Source organism: Anopheles marshallii, chromosome 3 (genome assembly GCF_943734725.1).
Source record: "Anopheles marshallii chromosome 3, idAnoMarsDA_429_01, whole genome shotgun sequence".
NCBI lineage: Eukaryota > Metazoa > Arthropoda > Insecta > Diptera > Culicidae > Anopheles > Anopheles marshallii.
Genome location: NC_071327.1, coordinates 42,996,977 through 43,018,732, shown reverse-complemented (window position 1 = coordinate 43,018,732; position 21,756 = coordinate 42,996,977). Strand labels below are relative to the sequence as shown.

General features: G+C 39.4%; 3 protein-coding genes across 3 annotated transcripts; 2 read left to right on the top strand and 1 right to left on the bottom strand.

Annotated features, from left to right (window-relative positions):
* Positions 1–7,531: 7,531 nt before the first annotated feature.
* Positions 7,532–8,036, bottom strand: LOC128711429 (pupal cuticle protein C1B-like). Its single transcript, XM_053806305.1, has 2 exons — positions 8,028–8,036; positions 7,532–7,951 (listed from the first exon to the last, which is right to left on the bottom strand). Exons 1-2 carry the CDS (start codon positions 8,034–8,036, stop codon positions 7,532–7,534), a joined length of 429 nt encoding a protein of 142 aa, XP_053662280.1.
* A 3,067-nt stretch (positions 8,037–11,103) lies between these two features.
* On the top strand, positions 11,104–17,204 carry LOC128713667 (plexin domain-containing protein 1). The gene is made up of 10 exons (XM_053808530.1): positions 11,104–11,200; positions 11,330–11,706; positions 11,780–12,019; positions 13,004–13,196; positions 13,299–13,520; positions 15,719–15,873; positions 15,949–16,021; positions 16,086–16,492; positions 16,643–16,660; positions 17,136–17,204. Exons 1-10 carry the CDS (start codon positions 11,104–11,106, stop codon positions 17,202–17,204), a joined length of 1,851 nt encoding a protein of 616 aa, XP_053664505.1.
* Positions 17,205–20,113: 2,909 nt separating this feature from the next.
* LOC128712634 (chitinase-3-like protein 1) lies at positions 20,114–21,259 on the top strand. The gene is made up of 2 exons (XM_053807523.1): positions 20,114–20,123; positions 20,223–21,259. The coding sequence occupies exons 1-2, from the start codon at positions 20,114–20,116 to the stop codon at positions 21,257–21,259; spliced, it is 1,047 nt and encodes a 348-aa protein (XP_053663498.1).
* Positions 21,260–21,756: the final 497 nt, after the last annotated feature.

Here is a 21,756-nt window from a genome sequence, read left to right as displayed (position 1 = left end):
GATTTCAACAAATCAACATCCTTTAATATCACGTTGTAATGAATTTTATGGTTGAGAACTGAGTCATACGCCAGTATGCGTAGAACGAAGCGTATCTCGAGCGGAAATAATTCTTTCCTTCCGGTTTGATGCGCAACCATCACCCAAGGACAACAGCATTCAAATAATCGATATTGTGGGTAAAGATAGTTGTTCTCGAATGGCTGATAAGGGTGTCCCGTTAAATCTTTCGGAATGGAGAAGAGGACAAATAGACGAAGAAACGGAAAATAGCATACAAGCGCGATGGTGCACGAAGCACTAGAAGTTCACGATCAAAACCAGTGGAACGATGATCTTATATGTAACAACTAAAATGACAAAACCCCGTATCTAATGTCTGTCAGAAAGTGAATGTCGTAAAAATATTAAATGAAAATGTGGGATTGAAAAAAACGACTAAGGTGGTCACGCCCCTATAGTAATGTGCTATGCGTATTTGACCTAACATTCCACGTGTCACATGGGACCGATCATCCCCGCGTAGCAAGGATTGTAATTCGGCTATAGTACATAACATAGGGCAACCGTGACCGAATATAGGTGTCGCAATGTCACACAAGTTATAAAGATAACATGAAAAATCGAGTAATCATGAAATATTCACTAAGTGAATCACTCGGGAGGGGACAGAATAAGGTTTGAGCGTATTACGTGAAATCAATGAGCATGAACGCAAAACCTAATGCGCCTCCAAAGTAAAAAAAAATGGAATCGTTCAAAGAAGGTAATGCCGGTGTGAGAATAACAATCTTTTGATATAACAATTGTAAAAAAGCATAGATATTTCACTGACATCGTCTTTGTCGTACAGGCTAAGACCGACTAGTAGCGTTTCAGTATGAAATACGACATAAATGGGAATAGGCTCTTGCACCATGATAAAACATAGAATAATAGCATCATCTAATTTAAGGTAACTTGAGGCGTATCTCGTCATAAATGCAGCATATAAAACGAAAGATCTAGAATTCAGTAAACCGATGGTGGGCCGAAGATCATGATTATCGGACAAGGATTATAGCACCAAGTTTGACTGGGGCTTGTGAATGAGTATGCTTGGTTCATAGTTACGTGAGGGCGCAACGGGAGCCCAGGTGGTGGTAAGATTATGGGTATATATGAGCGTGCGAGTGTATATTAAAACCGGATATTAATAACCCTACGGAAAAGGACATTTCAGAACGATAAAAACATGATTGCCGAGTGTGTGTGCGCGCGCGGATGTATGTGTATATGCATGAAAGAAAGAGAGACATGTAAAAGAAATTTGAATGCAAGGGAAATACGATAGAAAAATTGAAGAAAATCCGAAAAACAACATTGTCAGTATTTGTTATGTAAACAATCATAAGAAGACAAGAGTGATCATTATGGGCAAATTATTATTTTTACGTGTATATCTTAATATTATTACGATGATTATTATGACAATTGTAATATAAAGAAAAAAAGAATAACAAAAAATGTTAGTAAATCATGGTTTTACGCGAAAAAAAATTATTGTGTTATTGCAAACTGTGTGCTGACAGTAGGTTTTTTTTCTCGGGACATACATTGACATACAATTAAGACTATAAATATAAATAGCCAGATTACACTTTGCACTACGATTGTATCACTTTCCGTTTAGAGACGGATAAATTGGTCATAGGAGACCGGTTGATCGTAGCCTATTTAGTTTAATTATTAGCACATTTGCACCATTGTGTGTTCATCGATCATTTGTACACGTCATGTAATTTCATGAGAAAATGGAGAAAAGGATCTTTCATAGAGAAATTAACCAATTGAGATGCTTCAAATTCGTCCAAAGCAATAATCCTACCACGCCGGCGGGATAACCTGCGCATTAAAGTTATGGAGATAGTGTTGCATAAGTCGATGATGTACGCTTCAGCAGGTTATGTTACGAAAGAACAACACGGTTTCATGCGATTTGTATCCGAGTGTGCAATCTGCATGGACCAGGGCATACAGATGTACTGCATTTGCTGCACTTTTGACAGTATATACAATGATATAATGCTCTGCAAGCTGCAGGTTAGGTTCCTCTACCTCATTCTTAGGGTAGGTAATCCCACACCCCTAATGAACCGCAATTATCGTATGAAATTTAGCCAACACACCTCTAGTGCGTTCATCAGCATCTCAGGTGTTAGAAAAGAAAACAATCTGGGATCATTTCGGGCTCCTATTCATCCAAAATGCTAGTGATGTGCTGTGCTGCCAATGTGCTATGTGCATGTGCTGTGCTGCCTATCCTTCTGTGCGCTGACGACGTGAAACTATTTATGCCAATTTAAACTGCGAACGACTGCGAGAGACTACAACATGCTGTGACTGTTTTCAACGTGTGGTACAATACTCGTTGACGGGTTGTACGGAAAAGTGCTTTGTGATGTTTTTCACTCGATCGCGTTTACCTATTAGGTACGAATATCGGAGTACCTTAGAGAATCATTGAAATAAATGAGCTAGGCTTTAGCAATGACGATGAGCTAACTTTTAAGCAAACATTACTAGAATCATCAAGCATCATATTACAAACATAATAACCGTACAAATATTAGATTTACGATAAACAAGGATTATGACGGCTTTTTGCCGTATTATTAACCGCATATGGGCGGAAAAGAGTACAAATTTCTCTAGAGATTACAAAGTTCAGAGTGCAGAGAGAACAAAGTTAATTTAATCGTTGGTTTTATCTTTGTATCCTGTGCTCGTTTTTATCGATTTAAGTAATAAATAATACATTGTGTGTAAAAATACAACGCTATTACTATTGCTTGCTATTGCAGGTGTGTTTGGAACGGCGATCTCGTCGTCCGCTGATTGGACCTGCACGGACTGCAACGTAAACAACAAATAGGTCTAGACTGGCAAAACCCAGCCATCCAGCAAACCCAGCCAAGTCTGACTCTCTTTCGAGATTTTGATCGCCTATCATCGAAGGCGACTGTTAGCTTAGCGGCTTTACAAATGGCATTAAAAAACATGCATTGACAAGAACAACAAAAAAAAAACAAAGGATGGGGTAGGAAAGCATACAAGAAAATTATGCGATAGGATTGAAAGGAGATCCGTTGTCTCGGGCGAAGTGGAAGATAAACCTTATGTACTTCTGGTCCCAGCAAGCTAAAACATCTCCTATCGGTGTATCCGAGAAGTCTGCTTTAGACTGCGCTTATCAAGGAGCTGTCGGTTTTGAACTTCACGCAAGACCACGAAAGATGACCCACTTCGAGGAACCCAACCGATCATTCATTTTTCACTCAACCAGATTGGTATACTGTTTGCCCAATGCGAAATGATTCGACATTAATCGGGACATCATTCGAGTGAATGCAAACACTGGTGCAATGGTAGCCCACCGAATCAAGGCCGCAGGGACACATGTGGAGAGAACAAAAATTGGAACTGCCCGAGTTTATGAGTTCATGTTTTGCACATGAATCGAGACCCGCATGCACTACCATCAGGGCAGGAAAAGTTATTGTGGGCGACGTAAGAACTCTAGGTATGAGATGGATCGGTCGTAAAAACGTCTTCTCTGACGCTTATTTTAGACAATGAATCTGCTTTCTCATTGCCGGGTATTCTACAATGAATAAAAATATCGTTGATGTGTTAAACATCAACATCCGATCAATTTTGATTTTGGAGAAGAATTGATCATGTTAGATTCGAACCAGCGGCTCTTCCGCTATCGCCTCAGTAATTTGTTGAATTATTAAATAATCAGTTCCCATAGCAGATTAATTCATTCAAATGCCATCTAGCATTCACTACAGTGGCGGGTTTAACGGTAGTAGTATAGCACAGTATACCCAGGATGAATCTACACGACGCCAATGAGATGCATTAGAATCCCGGCCAAGCTGACAAGGCTTGTAAAAATAACTTTAACGATCCGGTTGGAATGGTGGATGAAAAACTCTCTACGACACTATATATCACCAAAGGTCAGCACAATCAGGCAGGGGTGGTCTGCCAAACCTCCTTCGATGATTTGCTAGTGCGATCTGATACCTAACACGAGTAGTCACCGGCAAGTCCTGTCTCAAGCCTCCCCGTGGCGCTGCTAGATACGGATTCACTGGGCCTCACTAACTCAGTGTTTCCTAACTAATTGAGAAGGCTGCGGGCCGCGAGATGTATAGGAGACTGGCGGGGTTTCCACGAACCACCGACGGTTAAGCCTAAAATCCGTTGTGTCTGCAAAGGGGCCGCGAGATGCATAGGAGCCGGATGTAGATCTGGACAAGCCTAAAATCCATGTGTCCCAGACGAGAGGGGCCAAAACATAAAAATTCGTCAATAGCTGTTTTATGTAGGCCATATCATGGCTCCTGCCGGGAGCAGAAACATGGATGTCTTGTGTCTTGTTGTTCGAACGCCTGCGACTTAGCACCACCTCCTCAGTCACTACAGGCCGATGCAACATTGGGGATAAGCGCGGCCCGTCTGTGTGCCAATGCGCCGTATCTCCAGCATACGTGCCAGCGAGTACTCCATATGGACTAGTTATCCGGAGTCTCGCATTAGCAGCAATGACCTTGATTTCCATGAGGCGAACGCGTGAAAACTGCTATTGTGAATACTTCGAAAGAGGTCATAGGTGTCAATGACCAAAGCTAACAACGGTGGGACGAATGGCCTAAATGTTGTGTACACCTTGATCACGCGCGCCGCCAGTTAATCACTCGTTGCTGCCTGGGAACCGACAGCATCCGATGTGCCGAGAACTGCCCTACCCGATCGCTCTCGCGATCCTTACGCTTTCTTTCTCGTTTGGGCGTCCGCTGGAGACAGTCGTTTTTGCGTTATCGTGTGTGTTATCTTTTAGTGTAATAAACGTGTTTTAATGTGTAATTGTGCGAGTACGTTTTTACTAAAGTGACGACACAACACTAAACGCTGTAGGGAGTGACGGGTCCAGCATCTGGGGAGCTGGCCCGATCCTCCAGGTCCATCTACAGTCGTTGACCGTCTAAAGTCTTCACAGTTAGCCACACGCAGTAGTTGGATGGCAAAGGACGTGGTCACAAATACACCCCCGGCAGTCGAACGCTGACGTTGTCACATCTTGGATGGACACGTCTTGTAGTCAACAAGTGGTAGTTGGCTGGTGTATTCTGTGGCAAGTGTACTTTCGGTGTTAGAGTCACCATAGGTATGCGCCCGCTGTAGGGGAACGGGCAATCCCGCCACTGCATAGACTCGTGTGGTAGGTATGTTGAAACGTGACTTTGAGGCCATGGGGTTTAACAGCCCCCCCACCTCTAGTCTGTACGTGGATCTTATCGTACCAAACACAAGGGTAGTAGGTTGACGCACTGATAGTTGTCTTGCGTAGCTGTCGTTACTAATATCGTGATCATCTCGAACGCCTGACATCTAACCAATGCTCATCGCGCGGCGCCGTGGGGGTTTTGTTAGCTTCGTGTAAGGATACAAATGTACCCAAGCAGGCTTATCGCTGACATAAGGTCTTAACGGACCAACCGGCAAAGGTCCTGAGGCCTGAGGAGTTTTTAGTCCGTAGGCGCTCCGGCGAATCGGGCAGTTCCCTGGGTGTGGTGCCTCCTGCATACGAGCAGGCGTCCTCTGGACGTGGGTTCTCTATGAAGATTCTCCGACAAACTAAAAGAAATAAGGTCTGCGCAATCAGGCAGGGGTGGTCTTACAAACCTCCTTCGATGATTTGCTAGTGCGATCTGATACCTAACACGAGTTGTCACCGGCAAGTTCTATGTCAAGCATCCTCGTGGCGCTGCTGGATACGGACACACTGGGCCTCACTAACCCAGTGTTTCTTAACTAATAGAGAAGGCTGCGGGCCGCGAGATGTAGAAAGCTGAATGTGTTTACTCTAAGGGCACCGGAAGGTCAAGCCTAAAATCCTTTGTGTTTGCAAAGGGGCCGCGAGATGCATAGGAGCTGTAAAGTGATCTCACCAATGTCACCTACTAGCCAAGCCTAAAATCCGTAGTCTCCCAAAATGGGGTATGTTCGTCTCAAAGGCTCCGTTATTGCTCGAAAGAACAATAACGGAAGATGGATATACTAGTTAGGGGCCCAAACATAAAGGATCGTCGAATAGCTCTTTAGCTTTCTTTCTATTTTTGCAGCTATTTGTTAATTTGGGACCTCGGGATGTGGCTCGACGCACTTTTCTTTATTTTAAGAATTCACAAAAAACACAACCGAAACCTTGCGATGCTGTTCGCTATCCCTGTGGCTCTGTCGAATTGACGTCTTTTCTTCAAACGTCATTGATGTCGAGGTGTCTACACAGTATTAAGGTTTCCAAGGTTTAAGATGGTGGCACCTAAGAAGATATATTTCGCCACAGCTCCTTTATGAGCAAATTTTTTATTTTTTGCTCCTCGGCCATATCATGGTTCCAGCCGGGAGCAGAAATATGGAGAACTTGTGTCTTGTTGTTTCGAACGTTTGTAAGTAAGCACCACCTCCTCTGTCACTAGAGGCCGATGGGATAAGCGCGGCCCGTCTGTGTGCCAATGCGCCGTATCTCCAGCATTTGTACCAGCGAGTACTCCATATGGACTAGTTATCCGGAGTCTCGCACAAGCAGCAATGACCTTGATTTCCATGAGGCGAACGCGTGAAAACTACTAAAAGTCAACAAGTGGTAGTTGGCTGGTGTATTCTGTGGCAAGTGTACTATCGGTGTCTAAGTGAGTTGAACGCTAAAGGCCGTGTTCAGCCCCTTGTGGGCAGTTCTCGGTTTATAGAAACCGTGGTATGCGCCTGCTGCAGGGAAACGCCATGTGGGTAATCCCGCCACTGCTGCAATAGACTCGTGTGGTAGGTATGTTGAAGGGTGACTTTTGAGGCGGGGAGGCTTAGCAATCTTCAACCTCTAGTCTATACGTGGATCTTACCTACCAAACATCGCGCGGCGCCGTGGGGGTTTTGTTAGCTTCGTGTAAGGATACAAATGTACCCAGAAGGCCTATTGCTGACGTAAATGTCTTAACGGACCATCCGGAAACAGGTCCTGAGGCTTGAGGAGTTGTTAATCCGTAGGCGCTCGGGCAGTGCTCTGGGTGTGGTGCCCCCTGCATACGAGCAGGCGTCCTTGGCTAAGGATGTGGGTTCTCTATGAAGATTCTCTCCTCCGACAATTCAAAAGAAAGAAAAGGTCTGCACAATCAATAAATATGAAACATTAACAATATCTTATTCCCATGAAGCACGAAGCAAAAGTAATTGTTTTAAACTGTTTTATTCGCACCCGAAAGTTGTATTTCGTGTTCTTTAATTAGTTAACGCCGCTTGATCACGCAAAGCATACCTAGTTGTTATTGTTTGTTGATGTTCGTTGAGACTTTTTTATTTATGGTTGACTGTGTTGACTTAGATTGTGTTTCGCTCCAATAGTCCATGGTGGAGGAAATACGATTGCTATTTCTCTATCAATCTCGCTGGGCAATGGGGTAATGGTCACGATGTTCCAATTTTACCAAGCATAGTTAATACCGAGTCCGTTGCTGTAGGTCATGTGAGCAACGGCCGGGGCAGCAGAATAGGCAACGCCAAGGAGCGCCGGAGCCGCCTTAACGGCCGGGGCAGCGTACGCCGCATGTGCGTATGCCGGGTGAGCGTAAGCGGGAGCAATGGCATGTGGATAGGCAGCGCCAATGTGGCCAACTGCCACACCTGGGTTGCTCACTCGTACATCGGACTTGCTCACGGACGAGTACGGGGTATCGATGGTCTTCGAGTAGGTCGAAATTTGGCCAAGGTTTCCGTAGCTTCGCAGGATGTTCGACTGCTGGCTAGTGATGGCTGGTGTGTGGATTCCGGCGTAGGTCGGACCAGCCGGGTTCAACGTGTAAGCGGCCTGGGCTACAGCGATGGCAGCAAGAAATGCGACAAACTACACACAGTAAAAAAAATTAGTCAAACCAATATCTATTGATGTTTGTTATTGATTTTTTTGTAAGCTCACTTACTCGGAACATTTTTAGCAGCGTTGTGGGGATAAAGAGAATAATTAATTAAATAGCAACGATGTGAAAGCTTGGAGCGCTGTTCTAAAACTGATAACTGAAGAGGAGAATGCATAGCGCTTTTATAGTGGCCAAAGGGACCACTGCAAAAACCAAGTGGATAGTGTATGCTTGTCTAGTGTTGTATGCTTTTTTTCTCACATTCATGCCTGTCCCTTAAGCATATTTTTGCAACTACGACCCACAGGTCATACACGCACTTGTAGTGCGTAGTGAAAGGGTTGTCGAGGTACAATTTGGATGTTTGGTCTTGAGCTAGGTACATAAATCATTTATACTAGTTATTGGTGTGTGAATTAGTTATCTAGCCGATTTTTGGTTGTATTGTTTTAACGAATATATGTTGATTAATTACGAAACATTACTTTAAACATTGGTTCTTTCACAAGGTGTAACAAAAAGAAGTCAGTTGTACATATAATAAAGTGGATCCAACTATAAATCCGAACGTAAGCAGTCAGATGTACCAAAATATAATAGCTTTTAGTAAGTTTAGAACGAATTTAGTTTAGATTTAGTTTAGAACATCAATGCGATTATCTATCATTTATTGTTGGTTTGCTTAGTTCAATTGTTTCTACGTAATTTTGCAGATGTTTCCTTTGTCGTAATTTGTCTGTCCTATTTCGTATTCGTCTTATTTTCATAATTCTGTTTTAGTGTAACAAAAACATATTATCGTTAACAATGCATACAACACAACCCTTTCCCCAATTTCCTCCACTTGCATATTGCTATAATGATATAAAAGCAACAGACTGCACTGATCTTGCATTATTACGCCAAACCGGTTTTTCAGGCAAAATTGAACCGCCACTACAGCAAATTGCAGCATTAAAACGGCTCATGAATTGACCTTGTTGTAGTTCGTCAATAAACCAGCCATCGACCAATCTAAAACATATGGTGCTTCTAAGTAAGTGTGCAAAGTCGTTAAACTGTTGCGAGGCGTGGCATTTTATGCACAAACAAAAAAAAAATGCCTCCAACATTTGGCTTACTAGTGGCGGGAGAATAATCACTCTGCAGTGCTTGTAATGCGTCCACACATGTCAAAGGGAGTAGGGGTTGAAACTTGGAATAATAATGAAAACCCTGCTAAAGTGAACTTATTTTACGCACATTTGGGATGCAACAATCCACAAAGTGTGTTAGAAAGTTAGAAGCTTATAGTAGTACACTACTATCTCATTAAGTAAGGCGTTACACTACAACCTCAAGTGGTCTGGAGACCTGCCATTTATAGCTATTTTTGAATATATTTACCCACAGCTGGATAGTAAGTTCTGCGTGCGCGAGAAATTGGTCCGGATTTTGTACCGGTCTTGTCGTGCGGAACCGGCGCCGCTACCATATCCTCCGCCGGGTCCCATACTGTAATTTATAACAATGATTTTGCAAAATCAAGCGTTTAAGAATCGCAAAGATAACAGTCATTCCGAACTACAACGACCCGCTCTGCAGCAAAACTGTGAGGCACACATGTGCTAGCGACGATACCATAGTATTATCAGCGCAAGGATATCTTTCTGTGATGGGTTTAATCCGTATTGATCCGTCCTTGCATCCGTATTGAAGGAGTGGACAGGCGATCGATGGCGGTAGATATCAAAGGCTGCTGGAATAAACCGCACCAGCCCGACCAATGGTTGTGCAAGCAATAGCCACCGGTTAATTGATTCAAATACTTCAGTAGCACCAGTAGCTCGAGTAGATTTTAGAAACTCTAGCTGATTGATTGATTATCTTCAATATTCCATAAAGCATCGACTATTCTACGCATAGCTGGTTATTTGGGTCATAGAAGAAGCAATACCATATATTGTTATGGAACACCTCGACATGCGGCTGGTGCAGCAACCGTCGCTGAAATAACACTGAGTGCTGTAATGACCCGCTTAAAAGATTGCACACAAGCAGTGTCTAGCATATATGATATCTTGGTGATAAACTAATCGTTCATTGTTTAATCATTCGGTTTATCTATTCGTGCAGCTCTCAGCAACAGTTCAAAGTTTATCTTTATCGTGACTATTGTTGGGATAATGTTGCTAACGGCTTTCAAAATATTTAAGGACCAGGTTGACCACACTCACTAACCATGAATATCTAACTAATAATACTAATCACAAATAATATGATCAACTGGTTACTTTATTCTTGCATTGCCTTGCATTTCAAGCTTTCTGTGACTTTTTTTATCCGTAGCTGGATAGTCAGTTCTGCGTACAGGGAATTGGTCCGAATGGGATTTTGGTTCGGAACTGGATCTTGATTACAACTGATTACCTGGAGTGGTGAATATGGTGAATATGCTTCAGTTCAACAGGAACTCAAGCCCTTAGCCGCTCTATATGAAGCTAAAATTACACTCGTTGTGCAGAAGGATCTTTTCTGTATATTTCATATGAAAATTACGATCGCGAAACGGTTTTAATGTACAACTAACCCTAGACTAGTGCGAAATGAGATAGAATTATATTTCATATTATTTGCGCTTTTACTGAAATATTAACTCTTTTGTACAACCGGGGTGAAAAAGTTAAACGGCATTTTTTTATTACATTTGAACATTTAAATTTCAAAAGAGGAATTAGTGCTCGAAAATTAAAAGGGCTTTTCGAGCAGCTGCTAGAGAGCGTAAAATCCGTGCACGGTAAATTGAAACGAACGTGCAGCACGGATGAACGGTGATTTTATTGTAGAAAAGGTGATGTAAATAGGATGTAAAAAAGAATCCAGAAGAAATGTTGAAGAGTGTATATAATTAATTGAAAGATAAATTGAACACGCGTCAACTTAAAGAAGCAACGAATGGTTTGTTTGCAGATCTAGCAGGTTTTGATGCAAAAGTAGTAGATATAAGCGTATTATATCGATAATACATCGTGACAGACAGTGATAGCAGGCTAAATCGAACTGCAAATCGGTGGGGTGTTTTTTGTTGTAATCTCGTAATTTTGCAGCAAAGCCGTCCACGATCGAGGAACGCTGTTGGTGATAAAAGTGGCGAACAGAAATGGCGAATGGTACGATGAGAACGGTCCCCTTTATTCGTAATTCCTTATTTTGGTTCGTACTGCTAGCACTTTACCAGAATTATGTTTGCGATAAAGGTAAGCACCTACGTTGACCCCTTAAATAGGCAATGATCGTGTGTATAAGCTACCGGAGATATCTGCGTGCTTTGACTGGTGCTTATAGTACATTGATAAACAACTTTACGATTTTTTGGGTCCTTCCAGTGCCTCGAAAATACCTGCAAACCGACTTATCAGCGTTGGGAAGCAGTTTTTCAGTACCTATTTCAGTTCCAGCTCCGAGCAAAGGAAATGACACGACGCTCGAAACAGACATGGGAGCAGCGGCATTAAACCGATCGGTTGTGCCGTTGGATGAGAGCAAGAAAAGCTTTTCTAAGCTAAAACTTTACCAGGAGCAATTGAATGGCAAAAAAGCTCCATCATTGAATATACACGAAGAAACTACTCATTTGCTAGGATTCAATGGTACCGGCCAGCGAAAAGAATACGCAATCGATGGAGACAGTGTTAATAAAACTGTTCTTAGTAGTTCGACAAAGTTGTTGGGAGTGGCTGGACTTAATACGTCGCTATTGCAAGTAAGTTTGATATCATGTTTGCCATATTATCAAACACAAATATCTTATTCTATCTTATTACAACCTCAAACAGGAATCTCCCGGAAGTGACCCAATCAGTGATGCAATCAACATTGATACGATCGAACGCACTGAGGCTGAATTGAACAGTACACTACAGGAGCATAACATAACCAAAACGTTTGAGGATAATCATCTGTACTACAAGAGCACTTGGTCGACCGAAAAAGTCATGAGTGACGACTTTTGGAAAAAAATAACTACCAACTTAACCGTTAATATTCTGCTTTCCAATTCTCATCGCCGGGCGACAGTATGTATCCACTTGTTTTAACAACATTGCATATTGTTTCGCATCTTATGCTTCATTTTGATTAGCATCGTTGTTGATCGTATTTTGATCGGGATCGTTGACATACTTCTATTAGGACATGTGTTTAATATTTAATGTGTCATTAGCTGTAACATGGCATCCGCTGATGACCAATTTATGATACAAGTTTTCGTCACCTTTTATAGCCGAAATGATCGATTCTACCTTCACCGAATTGATCGTTTCAAAGTTCTTTTCGTTCTTCTGCAGTGCAAATGTACTGCAATTTGTTGGCTTGACTAATAATTGTTGGGAAAATGTTTTCCATCTCTTCATTTGTTACTTTGTTTCGAAATTTGAAACTGCTTCATCTGTAAAGAATTTGATATTCAACTGTTTCAATTCCATTGCAATCCAATTTGATCAATTAATTTCCTAAATAACTTAACACTCAAAAAATTCCTAAGCCTGAGAATTATTGTACTATTTTATTTCATTAATATTTTTAGAAATAGAATTATTGCAGAAATATTCGTCAAATCGTTCTCGAAACTTTAGCTAGTTGTTTCCAGCTATTTTTACAATATTTACATTTTAAAGATCAATTTCTATTAGGTAGTTTGTAAAGTTTTTAGATGTTGATGAGTGTATTTTTCTAGTGCTAGGTGCTTATTTGTTACTGGTGTTAATTAGCATGTGATGTTACTCAATTCACAAGTATTCTTTAGGATCTGAGATGGTTTTGGCATCACGGAATAACATTTGTATTGAAAACGAATCATCTATTATTTTAATCGCAAAACACGCAGATAAAATTGTTTTTTTTTAGTATCTAATGTTCTTAATAAGTTTTAAAACTTGGTTAATTATTTTAACACATCTGTCGCTAATACATAAATCGTTTTGTCGTAATCGTATCCTTAATTTACAATTGCCTTAGGTTTAATCCTACATACATTTTTATTCTACTTTGTTTCCTTCTAGACTATGTTTTTGTCGTTCGATTTCCCATTCTATGGTTTCCCCATTCGAAATATAACAATTGCGAGCGGAGGGTTCTTATACACGGGAGACTACGTGCATTCGTGGTTGGCATCAACACAGTATATAGCTCCATTAATGGCAAACTTTGATACAGCATTGTCCAACAGCTCACTTGTAAAATATCGTGATGATGGTAATAGAAAAACACATAATTAAACGGTTTTACTTGCTCAACATGTGATCTAATTAGTCGAACAATCGTACATATATATGCATACACTTCCTTTACTTTTAGGTGAAACCTTCATCGTAGTTTGGGAAAACGTTATACTTCAGGATCGTCCAAACAATGGCACTTTTACCTTCAGTGTAACGTTGAACAAATCCGGTGATATTGTGTTCGCTTACAAGAAAATTCCAATCAGTATCCAGCAGATATTTGAAAACCCGCTTACGAAAAACCATCCAGTAAAGATAGGGCTTTCTGACGCGTACATAATTGACAAAACAATAATGCGTAAGTAACCTTTTGAAAATACATGTAAGCATTAGTTTTATAATCCCTCTGATACATTCTACAGCTACATACTAAAGCTTGCATATAAAGAGTTGGCATGAGAATGGAGTGCATAGATTGTTCAATCTCTCACCTAAACTATGCGGTTTGGATGTAACAGCATTAGTGTTGGGTGAATTTGAAGCAGGTTCATAAATCTTCAAGATATATGAATCCTCGAAATTCATGATTCCCCATAGATTCATGAATCACGAAGATTAGTGAATCCTCATAGACTTATGAATTTCGCCAGGAACATGATTTTAAGATTGTTTTGATATATTTGCTTTCAAAATTTCAATTTTCATACAGATCAACTTTAAATATTAAAATAATAAAAATGATCAATATTATTAAGCATAAAATAATAAAAAATATGATGAACTCAATTACCAAGAATCCATATTCTATAAACAAATATCAATATTTTTTTCAAAATGGAATTTAAAATAATTGTTATTCTTGAAGTAAACAGCAAAAATAAAATCCTACAATCTTGTTTCCAGATAGATTTTTTAATCTAACTTCTCCTCTAATATTTGAGGATGAATGATTCTTTGAGGAGTCATAAGTTTTCGAGGATTCATTAATCTTTTTGAGAGCCAACTGCTGATTTCAATGACTCCTAACTAAAAATTGCAAAAGAGTCTTTTCAAAAGATTTTTTGAGCATAACACTAAACAGCATAATATACACTTTGAATGGAATACAGAAATAGGAAATATCAGTCATTCGTATGCGTTCATGCATCTGTTGAAAATAATGAAAAAGTTTATTGAAGGTAAAATTAAAGAACAAGCAAATGTATGCATGAGTTTACTGTATAAAATATCGATTTAATGAAACCAGGCAACGAATGGAACTTGGGGACGAATTGTTTTTTTTACAATTGTAGTCACCATAGTATGGAGGAGCTTCTATAAGTTTTATGCTAGTAGCTACAATCTGCATGGTATAAATAATTTCTACATCAAATCGATTGTTAAGCATTTGATCCGCGTGGTATTTCGAATGATATGAAACACCATATGTAAGAAAACCACACGAAGCTGTGGTGGGTTGCAGGGAGTTTACCATATGTATGCTTGTCGTGGTTCTGTTTGTTTTTTTCGATAATCAGAAGAATTCATTCAACATCGTTCATCCTTAATCCTACAAGATCATTGTAATTGCTTTAGATCGATTGTCTAGTGGTTGATTTAGTCTATTTCCCAAGGTTGTTTGTGTTTTGAATATGTTTGAATAATTGTAAATTTTGTACTAAATTTACATATGCATATGAGATTGCACGTTACCAGATACGGTACCTGCAGATAGATCCAGATTTGTACACCTAACTCTATATATCAAGGAGAAAAGCTAATTTTGGCGCTTTGGTCGTAGGAACGTGGATAAATTGATTAGCTTTAAGGATTGGCATATTTATTCAAATGATTATTTGATGTTATGCAATAATGCTTTATTACTGGCCGCTGAAGAGACAAGTTCCTCGGGACGAGCATAGTTGATGGTATCGTGAATTTATTTATTTTTTATTCAATAAGGACGGCCAGGCCGTATTGCGTAATCGTGAATTTATTCATATCACGAAAACTATCATTGGTTTAACTACACCCTGCCTAGTAGCATGTTCAAATCTAGAGGTAAAAAGTGTTGTGAAAGTTTCCATTGTATATAAGAGCATTTTTGGGACCTTCTTTGCAGAAAATATTAAATGTCGTTCAGACTAAAGTTAAAACACGCGCACCACAGAGTGAACGCTGTCAAATGTCGCTTGGAAATAGGTACTCTTTAATTGTTTACATTTTTTCTGCTCATGGTAAAACAGCTATAAAAATGCCAAAAAAGCAAAAAAAATAGTATACACAGCTGTAATAATGGAATAGATAAAATGAAAAAAAGGTTTAATCAATGTTGATTTGATATGATGATGATAATGTAATATTTTACTCAACTTTTTTTCGAATACATTTTCTTGCTCATCGCTAAAAAAAATGACAGCATACGTTCTGCGGTTGCTTGTGTTTCATCTTTAGCCCTTACATTGTTTTATAATACAGTTTACTCGTAAAGACTAAGTGACTCTAGGAGTGCAGGAGATATCTGTGCAATCAAATAGAAACATCGTACATCATTACATAGATACTATTTTCTTCCAGGTACAAAACAGAAAACCATCTACGAATATCATCGAGTGAATTTTGGACAAGCTGAAGTACAAAACGACACCATTATTACGTTATCAGCACTACCTACATGTTTTACCTTTAAAGATTGTGAATCTTGCATTGCTCACGAGGGAGCCGATTTTGAGGTAGATATAATGTCCGCTCATTCATGCTACACAATAGAGTGCCATATTCCAAATATTGTGTTGTTTCGATTTTAGTGCTTATGGTGTTCGACGATTAACCGATGCTCCACTGGTACGGATCGGAAGAGACAAGACTGGTTACATAAAGGTAAAATACATCCTTAAGCAAGTTTTTTGAGAATACCATTGATTAAAATTTTGTCCTTTCTCAGGATGTGAATCAACCATGATCTCCGAAGCTTTATACTGTCCGGCAATTGGTCAAAAGGGTAATAACTATGGCGAATCCGTGGAAGCTACAACCAAGACTGCTCCTAACAGGTACAATAGCACCAACAACATTCGCGATAATCAACAGTCCGACCAAAATCGGAAACTCGACCAAAGCGGTACTTCTAGTGGTGTAATGCTAAATGGAACCGATACTTATAGAGGTTCCAAAAAGGACGATTTTGTCAACAAAGCGCATATATACCATACATCGGACATGCACAGTGAGTCCAGTAATAAGTTGCTAGCTTCAATGCTGGTTATCTTTGGGATCTTGTTAATATCCGGCTGTTGGGTACTATATGCATACCGAAACCCCCATACAAAAAGTGGCCAACTGTTAATAAGGGTAAGTATATGCCATACAGAACTATTTTATATGTGTTCCAAAATAACTACCATTCAGCGGAGGTTGAAAGACTAAAACTAATACTTTGTATATTGTCTTTCCTTAAAACGCAATCGATGGTTTCACAATGCCTTTGTTTCCAAAATCAAGATTATAAAATCGAAAAAGGTTTGTAGTACCATGTTATTTTAATCAAACATTTCTAAACATCTTATCTTAATCCTCTTAATAATAGCCTAAAAACATGTCCGGGTTTCCGGGGTACAGGGGTAGCCTTTGGTATATGTGGTTTCTGAAGTAAAGGCAATTTTCACCACGAAAATCTTCACACAGATAGTAGAATAATTTCGACGCAATATAAACATCAATTTGTGTTGGTCGTTTTGCTACAAGTTTAGTTAATTAACCGGGATATGGTGCATGTTTTGGACTAATATTTATGCACTGGATTATTTTTTGTAATTTTATTTATTTCTAATGTCCGCTTTAATTACTTGTACTTTCCATCGAATAAGATTTTGCCTTTTTCGAAATTCATTAAAAGTATTTTACAATACACCATTTTATTGGGCGGATGTAGCCGTATGTAAAAACATAAATAAACAGATAATGATACCATAATTTATCATACGTTTCGTTATAGTATCGTCCTAATAAATGGTTATGGCGACGTGGCGAGGCACGGTATACTGCAGCTTCCATCCACATGTGAGAATGCGACTTACGTTGAGCCCCGCCTCCGGTGTCCATGAAATACTCCGTCCACTTCATCTTGTCACACATTACTTTCATTTACATTTATTAACGATTTGCCCAACTGTCGTGTATAAGCAAAACTGCAGAATAGTAATTAGTGGTTAGCTTGTTATTTTACTATTTTAGATGGTTTTTTAACTTCAACTTAGATGGTTTTTTAACTTTTAACTTAACTTCAACTTTACAGAATGAACGCAAGCAAAAAAGTAATCTCATGGCTTAACACGTTGTCATGTGGCGATACCACAGCTTTTACACACGGCGCATGGTAGATTGATGATTGTCGACGACATCATATTTGTTTCTGTAGCGATTTTTATTTTTTTAGTACGAGAACAAATTCAAACATTAGAACAAGCGACAATGGAAATGAAATATTTATGAATAATTTGCTAATTTGAGGTACCACCCCAATTTAAGTGATATCTGCATACGTCAATGTGTTAAGACCTGTTCATACTTAAAACCGTTACAATTTCGTGTCTGTTTCATATGTAAGTCAAAACATTTCATATAATAGTGTTTCAAGAAATCTCGTGTGTTAGTATCGACGAAATATCAAGCTCAACTCTTGTTACAGTTTTGTTTTGCAATCAAAATTATATAATGGCAATAATTGATATTGTTCAAAATAAAGTCAAGAGCAGCTACAGCAAAATGTGTAACACAAAGTGTGGTTCTGTTAACATTCACATATAAATTTCTGTTAGTAAAAAAACAGTATAGGATTTATTAAGCAAGAAATTGCTAGTACAGTGAATAAATTGAAAATGAGAAAAAAATCGTGCAACATTTCTAACATTATCGTGCATAATATATCGTTAAATTGTTATTATATCGTGGTACAACAGAGTTCATAAAGTTTCATGAATTCGTGGTTTTGAAAAGTGTTGCAAAATTTTAATTTCTTTATACTTTCATTGAAACTCAAAACAAAGCGCGATGTCATGAAACCGTCCGATTCCAAATGGTTGAAAGGTGCAATAAAATATATTAATAATACTGTTGAATTATCGAATCAAAAGGTGTTAGTTCAAGGTAATGGAAATAGATGAAACAATTTAACCTGGAGTTCTGTTTTGTATTTGCAAAGAAGCTAGCTTATCGTTTAATTATTCTCATTCCCAAGTATATGAATTAAAAAAATCAAACAAGCAATAACCATAGATTATGCAAAATGTCAGAAAACCATGTCAATTATAGGAAATTATATGTTGCTGCTTATTACATTACGCATTTGTAAATGCTCCATGTGAGGTGAATTGAAAAAAGACAGAATGGAAACATTTGCTAAGACAAAAGAAAAAGACGTATTGTTTAATATTTTGTTTATTCGTTATGATTTTAAGAATGGTATCGTGACGCTAAATTTGGTTTAAAAATATATGATAACTAAAGACCATGTGACACAAATTTTGAAAAATGTATGTCAACTCTCAGTCGTAGCAAATCGTAAGTGCCTTAGGAGTAGATGGCAATTAAAATGAAATACTCAGACACATAAAATACACACGCCAATTTGCGAATGAAAATTCTGAAGCAAAAGACCCTGAACACGAGCTTCAATAAAACCAACATAAATATATTATATATTGCATTGAACAAGATGTAAGCTAGTTAATAGTATCATATGAATGGCAATCATTATTAACATCGTCATGAAATAAATATTCATAATGGACAAATTTGACTGCCGTATTGTTTTGTTCATACTTGCTACTGTTGATCCTATCCTTTGATTTTGTTATGATCTGTATGATTTTGCATAGATAAATTGCTTTTTACATCAACATAAATGGTAATATAAAAGTAAACAATTAGGAATATTAGGAAATGTCGTGTGTGCTGAAATGAGTAAAAAAATTTGGCGGAATTTATTCGGCGTTACAACCATATGAATATTTACTCCGCGCTACAACCGCTTCACGGTCTTGGCCTGCTCACGGTCGATCGACTACGTCTGCCAATCCATTATCCCGGCCTTTCTGGCAGACGCATCAACGCCATCACTCCATTTCAATCTGGGCCTATCACGCCTCCTCTGTCCATGTGGATGACCTAAAAGGATTTTACGGGCTGGGTCGTCCAGTGTCATTCTCATGACGTGATAGGATAGATGAAATTTTGGACGACTTCGAAAGAGCGCTCACCTATTTGTACGTCACCCCTACGTAAGATAGGATTTGTTACCAGCGCCTCTCCTACGGGACAAGGTTCGGTCTACTAGTGATGTGTACCGGGGTCACGTTTTTTCTCGCCTGGCAGCTTAGCCGCCAAGTTGTGTAGCGTACAGTTGAATGTTATTCATTCTTGCAACTAAGTGCTTGAAATAAAGATAAGTTTTACAATAGTACAAGATTTAACTATATAATTGATCAACATTATTTTATCAGAGTACATAGAACTATCAGTAATCTGAGATTCCAGTTAATGTGGTTCTTGTATACTGCCCTACTGTCCATTTTCATTACTGACTGATACAGTAACCCATTATTTTACTGAAAGAATAAACTACTACTGAGATTGGATACTGAGATTACGGTTGATAAACCTTTGCTTTGAGAATCAATACCCAAACGTACGTAAATAACAACGCGCCATATACATTTTAAGCTGTTCGCTTTAACCGCTAAGGAAACGCTTCCGGGAACAGAATTGATTTCGAAGAAAAGATTTTTAATCAGGTTACTACTCCCAACGTACCTGCAATCGTACCTGGAAAGACCGCTAGCTGTGGATGCACGGTAGCGTATATATGTAGTGGCCAGAACGTATAACGTTCAGTTGTGCTTGTGGAGCCGGAAAGTTCGGTATTGTTCTGTTTAACGTCAACGACTGATTCCGCTTATCAGATTACAACCAACCATGCCGCGCAGTAAGTTGTCACAATTTTCTTGGAAACTGTTGTACAAAAAAAACACCACTCTTGTATCATAATCCTTTCAATGTGGTTCCACCTTATCTTCTTCCCAAGAGCTCGTGTTTGGATTTTACTCTTCATGGGCGCGATATCGCAATGGTAGAGGTAAGTGTATGGTGAGTGATATTAATCCACACCTATGCACCCACCTTATATACGCGTTTGGACAGCTGGAACATGGTTCCGGGATTGGATCGGTTGCGCGTCCGGATGAAAGCGAACGGGATACGATGCTTCAATTCAACGATTTGCGCAACCAAAATCGCAATCTGAAAACACTAATATCTTTCGGCGGTGCACATGATGGAGGTCCAACCTTTTCCAGTATAGCCGCTAGCTCGCAGCTGAGATCTACTTTTGCTAGAAATGTGCGCATATTTTGTGCCACCTATGGTTTTAATGGAGTCGACATCGATTGGGAGTTTCCATTGTCCTACGATCTTAAAAACTTTGTACAGCTGCTGTCCACGCTATCGTCCGAGCTGCACGGTCACGGACTGTTGTTAACCGCTTCCGTTGGAGTGAACCGTGAGTATGAGGTAGCCGGTATCGCCCGTCATGTGGACTACATCCTTCTGATGACTTACGATTACAATGGTTCGTGGGATAGCTCTACGGGCCATAATGCACCGCTCTCCTGGGGACAGGTAGAATCGGAATACCAGAGAAAACTGAACGTTAAGGAAAGTGTCAAATATTGGGTTCGAGGCGGTGCTCCACGGTCAAAGCTAATCGTCGGATTAGCTGCGTATGGACGTACGTTTACCCTATCCTACAGCGGTAGTCGAGGAACGCGAGCTGATGCTAGAGGTGCAGGTCGGGAAGGACCTTACACAAAGGAAGCCGGGATATTAGCGTACTACGAAGTGAAAGACGCCTTTGGCTCGGATCGCATTTGGGATAGTGAACAGTGCGTACCTTACGCGCTGTCTGGCGATCAATGGGTAAGCTACGATGACCCGCAGAGCATTCGACTGAAATGTGAATACATTCAAAGCGAAGGTCTCGGTGGCGCAATGATGTGGTCCATTGATCAGGACGAGTTTCAGAAGGGATTCACACTGCTGCAAACAGTTGCTGATTGTTTGTAGTGTGGTGGTGATAAACATATAGATCAGGGGTCCGCACACTTTTCTCAAAACGGGCCAGACATTAAAAATAAGCCTGGAATTGCGGGCCATATACCCCACACTATTTTTTTAAAACATGAATAAGGTGATTTTATAAAATTATAGTAAAATCATGCATAATTTTGAAAAATGTAGCACAAAACAATAACAAATGAAAATGTTTAATAAATTCATTATAAATTTATTTCAATATTATTCATTCCATTTACTAATACTAAATTTGTAAATAAACAAAAACTACATTTATTTCTGCCCTGAAATTATGTTATCGTAAAGAGGCTCTAGGAGGCGTAACGAGGCTTTCACATATTTCATTTTTGAAAATGTTTTTTCGCATAAATATGTGCTGCCAAAAATTGAAATAAACGCTCTTCCGTAAGATGTGTAGGTTTGTGTATTCCGCTTCAGGAAGGTATTTGTAAAAATCTATCAGGTTCAAATGGTTGAATTTCTGTTTA

Bases quoted from the DNA above. Each gene is read 5' to 3' on its own strand.
- LOC128713667 (XM_053808530.1), top strand. From the start codon at position 11,104: ATGGCGAATGGTACGATGAGAACGGTCCCCTTTATTCGTAATTCCTTA. The intron at 11,707-11,779 runs GTAAGTTTGATA...AACCTCAAACAG, and splicing joins TTAATACGTCGCTATTGCAA to GAATCTCCCGGAAGTGACCC. The intron at 16,022-16,085 runs GTAAAATACATC...GTCCTTTCTCAG, and splicing joins ACAAGACTGGTTACATAAAG to GATGTGAATCAACCATGATC.